Source organism: Oncorhynchus tshawytscha, linkage group LG03 (assembly GCF_018296145.1).
Source record: "Oncorhynchus tshawytscha isolate Ot180627B linkage group LG03, Otsh_v2.0, whole genome shotgun sequence".
NCBI classification, from domain to species: Eukaryota; Metazoa; Chordata; class Actinopteri; order Salmoniformes; family Salmonidae; genus Oncorhynchus; species Oncorhynchus tshawytscha.
In genome coordinates, this window is record NC_056431.1 from 18,972,396 (window position 1) to 18,986,171 (window position 13,776).

General features: G+C 41.6%; 2 protein-coding genes and 1 pseudogene across 2 annotated transcripts; 2 read left to right on the forward strand and 1 right to left on the reverse strand.

Moving 5' to 3' along the window:
- Window positions 1–1,269: 1,269 nt before the first annotated feature.
- s100a1 (S100 calcium binding protein A1) lies at window positions 1,270–3,740 on the forward strand. Its single transcript, XM_024395178.2, has 3 exons — window positions 1,270–1,383; window positions 2,917–3,076; window positions 3,510–3,740. The coding sequence occupies exons 2-3, from the start codon at window positions 2,936–2,938 to the stop codon at window positions 3,657–3,659; spliced, it is 291 nt and encodes a 96-aa protein (XP_024250946.1). The 5' UTR covers window positions 1,270–1,383; window positions 2,917–2,935; the 3' UTR covers window positions 3,660–3,740.
- On the reverse strand, window positions 3,508–9,467 carry LOC112229333 (annotated as a pseudogene).
- Window positions 9,468–9,578: 111 nt separating this feature from the next.
- On the forward strand, window positions 9,579–13,256 carry LOC112229344 (interferon-stimulated 20 kDa exonuclease-like 2). The gene is made up of 4 exons (XM_024395166.2): window positions 9,579–9,695; window positions 10,155–11,048; window positions 12,267–12,467; window positions 12,633–13,256. Exons 2-4 carry the CDS (start codon window positions 10,341–10,343, stop codon window positions 12,732–12,734), a joined length of 1,011 nt encoding a protein of 336 aa, XP_024250934.1. The 5' UTR covers window positions 9,579–9,695; window positions 10,155–10,340; the 3' UTR covers window positions 12,735–13,256.
- Window positions 13,257–13,776: the final 520 nt, after the last annotated feature.

Consider the following 13,776-nt stretch of genomic DNA (forward strand, 5'->3'; position numbering starts at 1 on the left):
TACTGTTCTGGAGTGTGAATTCATTACACTTTGACACAAAAAGGGAAGGGGACAGGGAAAAGGGACCAACTAACCTTACATCCATTAAAAACCTCACAACTTTTCCACTACTTGGCTCCATCTGAATCCTACACCAGGCTGACATCCTGGGAGGACGAGACACTATCATTCAACACACATTGTAACTCAACTGCAGTAAAATCTCATACACCCAAGTACCTGTCTGCAGCTGCCACCACAACATCTATTTTGTGTGATTTACGTTCCATTCCTGAGGTACAGTTGATAACCATGGCTATGCCTCACTCTCTATTGGCCACAGCCTGCTCACAGGGATCATCTTAGGATCTCTAGCCCTGTACCCATCTTCCTCTTCTACTCTCTTCACTGTCTCGGCATACCAAACTTTCTGTACTACTCTGATCCAAGCAACTTCAGCCTGCCTTTCTATCACTGGAAACTTCTGATCCTCAGCACCATGGGTACCCCCACAGTTAACACACAACTGTTTTCACCGATACTGCATATTCCTTTGTCTCATGCCCCCCTGCACACTTCTCACGGTCGCCTCTGTCTTCCGTAGGCCTAAATAAGCGCTATAACATGGAAATATGGCAGCCCTGCATGGACCTCTAATCCTAAAAAGGTGTGTAGTCATTTAGCCTTTTGTTTTTTCATAAATACCATCTCACTGATGTGAAAGTTATTCCAAATATTTCCAAAACAGTATCTCTTCGTGCGAGGTATAGGCCTATTTGCGTTTAGACAGAGCATTTGGGAATTGTCACGGCATTTCCCTCAGAAGGCTAAAGGGTACGTCCAATGGCTCATGTAATGCACTAGAATAAATGTTACATGCGGTATATTCATTCATTACGCCAATTTTGTTGCAAAACGTTTTGCAACAGAAACCATTTAGCCGACGCCAAACGGTAAACGTTTTGCAAGAGTTTCTATTGGACAAATTCAGGTAGGTCCCGTTACCGTTTCCTCTGAGTGCATCAGTGTGGTTCTTAAACCGTAAACGGTTTCCGCTGCAACTAAACTCGGAATGGAAGTCGGTCTTTTTAGTTGCTTTAAACCAATAGGTCCCATCATTTCAAGACGTCGTTGTTAAATACAGCCTATACGACTGTATACTGATACCGTCTTGTTTATGCGATAGGCTAATACATTCTATAATACTTATAATTAGTAGTTGCACCGCGAAATGTAACCTTACATGGTTAAATTAATTAGGCATACCTGTGTCATTTGCATCCGTGACGTTGTAGGTTTCACCGGTGGGAGGCGCCTGATTTGAATTTTGTCTCAGGTGAGATGCATAAAACAGGTAAGATGAGAGTCAACGCCACTTCTGCTTCGTTTGTCATCAGCTTTGAGGTGAGTAGCGGACCTGTTTTTATTTGTTATACCTTTATTTAACTAGGCAAGTCAGTTAAAGAACTAATTCTTATTTTCAATGACGGTCTAGGAACAGTCAGGTGAGAGAAATCAAATGTCCTTTTTTGGGGGACTCTAGCATTGGGATTCTATTTTATAGTGGTTCTCTTTTGGTAATTGCACAATTTGCCATCTGTTTTATAATTGGCTTAAACTAGGCCTACAAAAAGTTTCAGCAAATGTGCGTTGGGCCTATACTGACTGGAATAACAACTACACACATTGTACAAAATATTAGGTAGACCTTCCCCTTTTGTCCTAAGAATAGCCTCAATTCGTCGAGGTCGACGAACTCTACAAGGTAAAAAGCTTTCCGCAGGGATGCTGGCCCATGTTGATGGCGACGCTTCCCACAGTTCTGTAAAGTTGGCTGGATGTCCTTTTGTGTGGCGAACCATTCTTAATACAAACGGGGAAACGATTGCGCAGCGTTGCATTTCTTGACATACTCCAACTGGTGCGCCTGGCACCTGTTAATTTGAACAAGTCTTTTGTGCTCTTTCACCCTCAATAGCACACATTCTCAAGACTCAAAATCCTTATTTTAACTTGTTTCTACCCCTTCAACTACACTGAAGTGGATTTACAAGTGACATCAATAAGGGATAATGGTGTTCACCTGGTCAGTGTCATTGAAAGAGCAGGTGTTCCTTATGTTTTGTTCACTCGTGTACTTTCAGTCCAATTGCCTCAACAGCCCGTGGTGTTTTAATGAGGGTGTTTTCACAGAGCTGATCACATTTGTAAGGAACAGAACCACACAATCTAAACTTATCAAATAATGCTTGATTCAGGGGTGTTGTGTGCTTTAGATGCATCAAACATTAGGCCTACCCCCTTCAGAGCTTGAATTACTAGGATAGCTGCACACATCACGAAAGAATGGGATACATTTGTGTCTGGGGATGACAATTTTATAGCTTGTGAAACCATCTATAACCTTACTGAGACAACCAATCCTTTTTGACGGTTTATCATGGACCCCCTGAGAACAGCAAGGTATGACTGTTTCCTCTAGGCCCACCAGGGCTGTATCGTTGAAGTGTGCTCACCAGGACAACCAATAGCTACATCTCATTCTCCTTTGGATCAATATTTTTCAATCCTAGTTGCTGCTGGAGTTGTTTTATTTAAAAATCTTAATTCATGGGTTGCTAGTTATCGGATGCCTGTCTAGATCATAATTGAGAATTGACTTCTTTTTTTTTTTCAAAGACCACATTTGAAAGGGGGATAGAATTTAACCACCCACATGATCATTTTGAACTGGATTAAATGCAAAAAAAAAAAAGGGCCCCAGTGGCTGTTGCATACAGTTTACAATATTCTACACACTGACAAATGTTTCATGTAAAAATAAACAGGAACCAGTAAGGAGTTCACTTCATGCAAATTGACTTCTACTGTAAAATCTAATTGTCCATACAGTTTATACACTGTCATGGATTGACCTGTCCCTTACATTTCTTTTAGGTTTTCACAGCAGTGTAAAATGGGTTCCAAACTCGAGAGTGCAATGGAGGGGCTAATTCAAGTGTTCCACTCATACTCCTCAAAAGAAGGGGACAAGTACAAGCTGAGCAAAGTTGAGCTGAAGAATCTATTGCAGGGTGAACTGAGTGAATTCCTGGCGGTGAGTTTGATTCCTAATGCTGCCCAGGGGAGGGCTATGTGGTTTCAATGACATTCTGTTCAATTACATTTTAAGTAGACATAAACCAAATTTTAAAGCTGCCCCAAAGCAAGTCATACATGCAAGAATTGGAGAAGTCTTGATTTATTGAACAATTGTGGGAGCATCACCTTCACAACATATTGTATTAGAATCATTTAAATAATACAATGGCCTTGCCTAGAAATGACATCACCTAGACATTTCATAGATATGAAATTATTTGATGGGTATAACAATGGCATGAGATCAATCTTTCCGTCTGATTGGCTTTGTGCAATTTCCTGCGCATTGCTTATTCCAATTCTTATCTACAATTGTTCCAAGTGTCATGTGGCTGCTTCTGGTCTTGGCCTACCTTTCAATGCATTAACTGTTTCTACTCCTCTCTCAGGCATGCAAGGACCCTATGGTAGTAGAGAAGATCATGAGTGATCTGGATGAAAACAAAGATGGCGAAGTGGACTTTCAGGAGTTTGTCGTCTTGGTTGTTGCGCTGACGGTGGCCTGTAACGAGTTCTTTGTAGAGGGCCTGAATGAATGAGTGGGGGGGAGAGGGAGAGAACAGTCTGTGACCAACTTTCTACTCATTATTTCTTGTTAATAAAACAAACGTATGCTTTCATTTGATTGAAATGACTATCTTTTTGACAAAGGCAAATGTTTCAATATTCTTGTCACATAATGGTAATTTCTAACAAAGGCTCTTTTCACTGTTGTAAAATGATTGCTTCTGGAGTGAAACTGCCCAGTCCATTGCAGGATTCTGTGTACTATTGCACTAGTAGTTAACATTCTGCTCAGATCAATGAAGGTGATCATTGCTGTCTTTCTAAATGTTACTCAGCTCATTTGACTTGAATGCGTGTTACTGGTACATGTCTTTTGCATGAACTCTGGGCCGTATGAATCAATCGTCTCGGAGTAGGAGTGCTGATTTAGGATCAGTTTTGCTTTTTTGATCTGTGAATAAGATTACATGGACGGTAGGGACTTGATCATAAAAAAGCACTTGTACTGAGATTCTTCATATGGCCCCTGGTCTGCCACCTATGCTTAACCATGGCAAACCGCACCCAACATTTTAGGGAAGGCTTTGTACTGAAATGCACAACACTTTTAGCCAAACATGGTTCTAAACTAACTTCCAAAGTGACTTCCCCTCAGGTGTGCACTGCAAAGCTCCAGAGAGGAAGGGAAAAAAACGAGTTCCCACACAGCAGACTGGGGAAACTGGCTGCATCCTAAATCTTAATGAAATGCAAAGCTTGATTTAAATCCATGTAAAATAGATTTGCTTTAGAGCCTGTGTTGGCAACAGAACACTGCAGTCTCTGACAACTTAATACTGGAGTCTGGATGCTTCAGCCATTTGCGTTGAACACTTCCTGTAACTTAAGAGCGTGCACTGAGCAACATGTCAGGGTTTCATGTATGACTGCTGCTGTGAGAAATTTGCCACCTTAAACTATTTCAAGCAGCCTTCAAAACTAGTGAGACCACTAGAAACAGGCTTTGGAAAATTAAGGATTCATCAGGTGAAATCTAAATACTAGTCTTCATTTATACAATTTGCCAGAAATGGGGTACATTCTCTAGCAATTTTGTCCAGACAATATGGAAAAGCAATTGCATTACATGTATGGTTGTGTTCTTTCCACATTCTGTGAAATATTAGTCATTTGGCTCTGGCCATGTCCGAATACCAATACTTACGTTCTAAATAGGCCATCTTGAAAATCCAGTATACTTTAAAATGCGCAGATGTCATACTTATTTCAGCTTTGACAACCAGATATGGGGATGTGCTATCAAAATGAACCAAAACACGAAACAATGCAATTGTGCATGATGCATTCTCAGTATAAATTTTTTTTATAGTATGTAATTTTCAAAAATCAGGTATGGCTTAAATGTTACTAATTTCAGGTCATCTAGTAGAATTCGATGCACATTTTTCCACAGTGCATTGGAAGAGGTGGGCTGTGAGTGCTTGGCTACTTGGAGAACTAGGACCAAAATTAGGCAACTTAATTGGGAAGATGTCAAATAGCAAAGCTTCTGCGGTGTTCAAATGTACTGTAGGCCAAGTAGTTTTTGTTCTCTTTAAAATGATGGTGCGTGTTGCTGCATCAGGCTACATCTTTTGAAAACATTGATTTACCCAAAGTGGATTTCTGTTCTCATTAAAGTATTGTTCATCAGAGCTTTTAAACTAAACCATCTTTAGATGTTTTAATGCGTCAGTAGCGGGGACTCGGGATGTGTTCCGCTATTGTCATGTTAATCAGGCCTTTTGATTTGAACACATGGATTGTTTTAGGTTTGAAGGCCTTAGCAGTCATTCTGATCTCGATCCCAATTATCAGTGCTTTAGTTTTCTGTTGCTGTCCAACAGTTTTGAATCTGCGATGCACCAGCATGTCTACGTTTTTTGTTGATTTTAACATTTGAAAAATGTTGGTGTGTGTACTAGGGTATTTGATTTAATGTATATATGCACTTGGGTTTCACTAAATATATTAACGAAACCAAAACCAGATTTAAAGTGCCTTTGAACAGAGTATGGTAGTAGGTGCCAGTCATACCGGTTTGTGTCAAGAACTGCAACACTGCTGGGTTTTTCACACTCATCAGTTTCCCATGTATATCAAGAATGGTTCACCACCCAAAGGACATCAAGACAACTATAACGTCATGACTATTCAAAGTTTAGAGAAATTAACTGAATTGGAAATGGGCTGGTTAATTACTGCATGTCTTTTGAATTTTGAAAAATCCACCCGTACTCTGCACCGCCCCACCTACTCAGCCAGTCAGGAGCCGCTACTGCGTTGTGGCCGTGGCATACTTTTTACTAAACGGTACGTGCAAAATAGTTTGCGACAATGAGTACATAGTATGCAGTTTAAGTATGTAGTACGGATATTCGGACACAGATACTCACTTCTAAACTTCCACTCCAAAGTCTTTGAGCACCAATGAGTAAGGGAGTAAACTCTGAACACAACACACGATTTTAGAGATGTCCTTGGTTATGGAAGAGTACACTCAGCCTCTTTGTCCCTTGTCGGCTGCTTCAGTACCAGGTTTCAGGGAGAGAAAGCAGGGTCAAAGAGTGGCACCAGCTGACTCTTTATACCTACACCAACAATCAAGCAATAACAAATAACACCTTTACTGTTAGCACTGCACTCACAACAAAAAAAAGATGTATGGAATCCAGATACAAGATCTGATAACACACAGTCTCTGTACATTTCCTCACCTTTCTCTTGAAGGTATAGCATCCTGTCCAGCAGCACCAGAGTCTACACCACCGGTGCCAGTAGCAGAGCCAGGCTGAAGTATACCACCACACGACTCTCCTGCCTCAGCATGGCCCCCACTCTGCAGGTGTCCAGGGGCAGGCCAACGCGGGGCAGACCCAGACGGGCATACCTGTGGGTACATTGTGAGAGGGGGTCAGGGGTACATATAAGATAGATGATCATGTTTGACCTAAAGGCTACATAGAGAGAACGCAGATATTGAATTCCTAAATGTGATCATCAAAATGATTATCATTATACACAAGGATAATACCAAATAGTAAAGGTTTTTCTGAGAAATGCAAGGATGTATTTCTTAGGTTTTCATCCTAACATACAGTGAAAGCTGCTGCCTAATGATACAGACTGAAGAGGTATGGATACAAACTTGTGTAAACACTCACCCTGTAAAGGGTAGTAGATGTGCTTTCTTTATCGCCTGGACTGATAACTGTCTTCAGGGTTGCCCGATAACAGTGCATCCTTAGCAACCCACTCTCCTCCCGCAGCCTGTGCACGTAGTCCTCTATGGCGTGACACACCCACTCCTGCGCTTTATAGGACAGCTGGTGTCCTGGCAATCCCTGCACCGAGGAGCTCATAGGGTAGCCAAACTCTGAGTGACATGTCTCATTGGTGGGCAAAGGGGAAAGGGGACGGGCTATGAGGCCAGGGGGGTTTGGGTTCTAGCTGGTGGTGATCTTCATGTAGCAGCACGCCACTGAGGTGACGCCATGAATGTGAGGGCAGCTGGCAAAGTGGAGAAGTAGGGTGACTCTAAGGTCCCCGCAGGCATGGAGGCCTGTTAGGACGAAATCTGGACATCCCTGCCCCTCTTCCACAGGGCAGACAACAACTTCAGTGGATGAACACTCTTGGCAGAGTAGGTGGACATATGGGCCTTGTCCGGCTTTAGTCTTGCAGAGACGTTTTGGAAACGAGAGTGAGCTAGACCGGGGTTCATGTTTTACACTAGTAAAAGAGTTTGTACATGCATTGTCATTATTCTTGAGCGGGGATGCAGCCTGGCCATTGTCTCAACAACCCAGGAATTCTGATTCTGCAGTCAACACAGTCTAGTCTCCATGCCCATGTTGCTGATCAGCTTCTGACATGTACCCCCCGCTGTCTCTTCTTACTGAGTCCAGCCAGAGTGGTCTGATCCTCACAGACACAGTTACCATTTCCTACCTGCTTGATGCTTTGGGGTTGACCCAGCCAGCCACATGATAGGGTGAGGGGCCAGATCTAGAGAGGGGAGGTCCATTCTGAAAGAGTATGAGCAGTAAAAATATTTAATGCTTCATCATATTGCATATTAGCAATATTCACCAAATTGCTTCACTCTTTCTTCCAAAAAAATCCTAGTCAACTGGGCCTTTCTTGCACTTTACTACTGAGCGTTCTGGTGCATTACCTTCCTCTGCCGCTCCTTCTCCAGCGTCCACAGAAGCTGTCCATCATATTTGGATGCCATGGAAACTAGAGTGGGATCAGCCTCAATTCCAGTCACAGACAGACCGAGCCCAAACGACAAGAAACAAGTCAAATGGCCCTAGGGAGACCCGTAGGGATATACAACATTGTGACAAATCATATACCGTGACAAATCTCATTGTTAGGCAGATTACAAAAAGTAATATTGTGTGACTCCTAGGTCTGATAACAAGACTGAATATTAGGTTACCTGTCCAGAGCTCACATCCACCACACTATTGCAGTCTGTCAGGTCACAAAGCTGCTTCACCAACTGTGGAGAGAGATGAACAGATCAGTATCCACAACTGAAATGCTTATTTGAATCAGCAGTATATATACAAAAGTAGTATGCACATCCATATATGTAAAGTAGTATGCATATCCATATATGTAAAGTAGTATGCACACCTTTACCTTGCCCAGACTCCAGATCTCATGCTGCTTTTTGGGTTTCACATGTTTCCCAGCAGTGAGCTCTGACTCTTGTTCTCCAAGAACTCCTCTGGCTTCAGCATGCCCACTTCATGTCCCTGCTTGCCCTGGGGTGTCATGGGGAGCGTCAGGGCATGCGCAGTGGCCCGGAAAGCCAATAGTGAAAGAGGCAATAGTAGCTGAAATTTTAAAAAAGTAAATTGTATAAGTAATTTAACTGTTTTATGACATAGAATCCAATTCAAATTGAACGAATACACTGGTATGACTGAATACCTTTTTTATATTTATTTTATTTCACCTTTATTTAACCAGGTAGGCTAGTTGAGAACAAGTTCTCATTTACAACTGCGACCTGGCCAAAATAAAGCAAAGCAGTTCGACACATACAACAACACAGAGTTAGTTACACATGGAGTAAACAAACATACAGTCAATAATACAGTAGAAAAACAAGTCTATATACAATGTTTGCAAATGAGGTGAGATAAGGGAGGTAAGGCAATAAATAGGCAATGGTGGCGAAGTAAATACAATATAGCAATTAAACACTGGAATGGTAGATGTTCAGTAGATGAAAAAAAAAAACTTCAATTCACATTCAATCTGTTAGCTATTTGTGGGGGTGACAGGTCACAGAGGATCTATTGGAGAAAACATGATCAATAACACATTAATTGATGAGTAGCTAGAGCAATCTATCCAGGGGCCCTTTTGAGCCAGGGATCAAGCTTCATGGAAAACTTTGAGCCAGGGATCAAGCGTGTAGGGTGAAGTTGCCTCTAGACGCTGACCTTTGGTCAGTTTTACATTTTTCCTAATAATGGTTTAGGTCAGGATTGAGGGAGGGGAAGTTGATCCTAGGGGAAACTTCAACCTGGAGCGGAGGACTCAAGACCTGATAGCAGTATATCACGTGATCATCTTATAATCAAATAACAGCAGCAGCTTAATTAACTTTTTTTTTAAACATGTAAATAGAATGCGTTGCTTGCTACGTACAACTATGAAGGAATCGGAGATGTGTTTGTATGTCGACATAAAATATGTAAGATTTCTTGCAACTCTCTTTGCTGCTCTGCTGAAAGTGTCCGTGAGCACATCATTCGACTGTCGCATCGGCAACTGACTGGCTACAACAACTGGTTACGAATTGTGAACATTAAACATTTCAACAATAGGCTATTTCAACAGAGTCCGAGTGAAATAGTTTTATATAACAACGATGAGAAGTGTTTGTAGCTCTCCTCACAACATACGTCCATTATGTATATCACAACACGAACTCTGAACCCGGAACCGGAAGTAGTCGACTGTTTGGCTGTTAAGGAAGTCGGAACATGGTGCTATGTTTATAGGTCGGTGTATAAATGTAATTTGTTGTATAACGCTGATTTGTGCACCACCATATTATCAGGATACAATTTGAGTGAAGACATACAGTTAAATTAGTCTGTCTGGAAAATAGAGTTTCATTCCTAGCTAGCTAATGTTCGAGTCGAAGCTTAGCATTATAGCTAGCCAATGACCCAGTTCTAGCTCGCCTAAACCGTATTTTCGACTGTAATATCATCCTGACAGCTAACGTTTACACGACACGGATTACACATACTTTTCGAAAATACCTAAGGTTAATTGTGGCTAGCTAGCTAAGTTGGATCAATGTGTTTCATACTAAGCTAGTACCAAACTAGCTAAATTATATAAACAGCTAACTAGCTGGCTTCTTTGTTTGTCATTCATGACTATAATCTTTTCCTACAATTTCAGACATACCAGCTGCTTTGTTGACAGAAACCTATTTTGTTTTTGTCCAGGTATCACAATACTGCTCCCATTGATGTCATGATAATTGGGTCAGAATGACATTTGATTAAAGCAAATATTTGAACCTAAATTTGCACAGCAGTGAATGCCTTTATGTCCTGTTGAAGGGAGTGGGACGTAAACAGTTTTAGTCCAAGAACAAACCCAGCCCCAGTTGAGGAAGATTCCCCTCCAAGATGTCTGACATTATGTTAAACCTGGACTGTTCGGGCAGCAGTGGACCCTGTAAGGACTCATTGGGAAGCAACAAACACAAGGCATTCATCAACAGGCGGCAACTCTTGGAGAAAACGGGTTACCTCAACAAAAAGCAGAACCAGCACAATCACAGACAGGGGAATAAACATCAGGGTCCACCTCACTGGCACAATGGGGCCAATCGGCCATCTCAACCCAATGCTGCACACAACAAAAGCATTGCTCACACACAAAATACTCACAGTAAAAGTTCATATCACATACCCAGGTCAGATCATGCTAGAAGTGTTGCTTCCAAGCCTGCATCATCCACAAGCAGCTCAACATCCTTGACCATAACTGTGGAGAATTCCACCAATCCTGAGCAATCCACTTCGATTATCACCCCGGGGCACCAACCCCCACCCACCAGGACTGTTGCCCGCTATGCCTCTGTCCCAAGTGGGTCGGCCCCCCTTTGTAACCCCCTGAAGTACCTTGCCTTGGACTGTGAGATGGTCGGCACGGGCCCCAAGGGTCGCAACAGTGAGCTGGCACGATGCAGTATTGTCTCCTATGACGGAGATGTGGTGTATGACAGGTACATCAAGCCCACCAACGCAGTCACTGACTACCGGACTCGTTGGAGTGGCATCTCCTGGCATCATTTGGTCAAAGCCATGCCATTTCAACATGCCAGGAAGGAGGTAAGAAGCCTCCCGGAAGAGAATGTTCAAAGGAGGAGGAAAAATATGTTTTCCGTTTAACCTTTTTCCACCGTAAAGGACCTATGAGCATATCAAATTGGGTGTTAAATGAAAGCTAAGAGTCTATATTTTGGGGAAATGAAGGCATAGATACATTTTTCAACTATTATCCATCTTGAAAATGTGATATTAGCAAAGGCTTTGATTTCTGGATAAACAGGTGGAAAAGGGGTCTTAGAAAACATATACCAGAAAAAGTCTTAAAATGTATCAGAAATACATCAAAACACAGTAATGTTGAAGTAAAGACCCCTGCCAACTAATATCAACACTCATTTTGAACTGGACTGTTTTTACAGCATTGAGCGGTCATGAGTCGATGCGCTTGTTTTGAGATCAAAGTGAGAGCTACGTGTAGTGACTTGTGCATATTTGTTCATATCCTTTGCTAGTTAGTGAGTTATTAGCCCAATTACAGATCATTTGTAGTCGGCAATGGAGGATTGATTGCTTCCTACAAGAGTACAAAACGTGAGCATTTTCTTTATAAAGCGAGTCAGGTAAATAGCTTTGTAGTGTTGTATTTTGAGACCGGCTTGAATAAGCTAAGTAACCAATAGGCAGAGCGTAGCATAATTTGTCTGATTCACTGTAGCAATGGTATGGGAATAATTATGCATTTTATTTTGTAAAGTGGTTTCTTGCATCAAACACAACATTTGTTGTCGTCTTGTCTAAAGGTCAAGTGGATGAGCAGGTTAATGTCAAGCCCTGCATGTTTTTTTTGTATTTTTTTCAAAAGTCTCATGTAATGTAAGCCTACATTGAACCCCACACATTGGCTGCTACTGTTGATTTTTCTACTCACAGTAGCCTACTTGACCACTGTTAAAACTAACCTAAAGCGGGAACAGCATCAGTGTTCACAGTAAACCGCGCCGGAAGTTGCACTGAATTTTCACAACATTCAAGTTTGCACTCAGCAGACCTGAAATTTGCTCAGTGATAATTTTTTTAGAGGGAACATTGGTTGTATGGTTTGTTAAACTTTGAAATCAATGATTTTTGTTTGGCATACATTTTCAAGTGAAAAAACGTGAGTCAAAGCGTAAATCTGTTACAGTGGAATTGCCCCTTAATGTATTCTATTTGGACCTTTACTTTGCTAAACATGACCATGATATAATTTGATCTCTTCTGTATTCCCCCCTCCTATAGATACTGAAGATCCTTGCAGGAAAGGTGGTGATAGGGCATGCTGTCCACAATGACTTCAAGTCCCTGAGTTACAGTCACCCTGCTGTCTTAACGCGGGACACATCCCGCATTCCTCTCCTCAACCAGAAGGCTGGCTTTCCAGAGAAAGATGTTGCCTCACTGAAAAGACTCACCAAGGCCCTGTTCAACCGCAACATCCAGGTGAGAAGAGACTTCTGATTGAAACGGGATTGATTTGAATATAATCTATAGTGATTCAGTCTAGGTTGTTGTTTCTAGTCTCGGCAAATGTAGTAAGCTACTAAAACTCTTATTGTGTCGCTTATGTTATTTTGTAGTAACAAGGAATTCCCCTTGTGTTCTCAGACTGGGAAGAAGGGGCACTCGTCCGTGGAGGACGCCAAAGCCACCATGGAACTGTACAAAGTTGTGGAGGTGGAGTGGGAGAGGACCTTAGCCTCCAAATAGAAAAAAAGCCAGTGAAAGACAGTATGGACTGAACTGGTGAAAGGGTTGAGTGATGGTATGGACATATCATGTTTAACATAATTTTAACATTCAGAAATCACTATCAGGTCTTCCACTTCTCACCTCAGCCACTTCTGTCTGTTTTTCCAATTCTGTAAAAAAAAAAAAAAACAGTTGCCTTCAGGGTTGCAGTTGTTTATTTTATGGTGGATGACCTATGGCACAAGATGGCAGTCCTCTGCCACAAGGTTGCAGTCTATTTTCTTGGTTTTTATTAATTAATTCCTAATACAGTACTGTGATGTTTTTTTCCTTTGAATTGTCTAGAGTTATTTGTTCAGACATTTCTATTTTATATATTCAATTGTTAACATACAGTATCTCAGTACCTCATGTACATGTTCATTTTGCCGGGTGAAAGTAAAATTGATTTTAATACAACTGCAGTATAATGAACAAATTGGTTTTAAATAATTATTGTAATGGCAAAAAAAGAAATAAATTACAATTTCAAACTTTTAAGCCTACATTACTTATTGATATAATGAATGGCGCCCAAGAACATGGCTGACGTTTTACATTTTTTTTACTTATTGTGTGCATAATGTTGCTGCTACTGTCTCTTATGACCGAAAATAACTTCTGGACATCAGAAAAGCGATTACTCACAGCGGGCTGGAAGAAACTTTTTCCTTTAACGAGTGACAAGAAGGATATCCTGCTTTCACCGGAACAGGCCCAGATCCACGCCTTTTATGTGAAGAAAAGATGCCGGAAAAGGGGCCACAGATCAGGCATCCTTCTGAGAATCCGGAGACGAGCGAGTTAACTCCCACTGCCTTCCATTCTTGCTAACTTGCAATCATTGGAAAATAAAATTGATGAGCTACGATTAAGACTATCCTACCATAGTGCCCACAAAGCTCATCGCTAAGCTAAGGACTCTGGGACTAAACACATCCCTCTGCAACTGGATCCTGGACTTCCTGATGGGCTGCCCCCAAGTGGTAAGAGTAGGCAACAGCACGTCTGCCACGCTGAT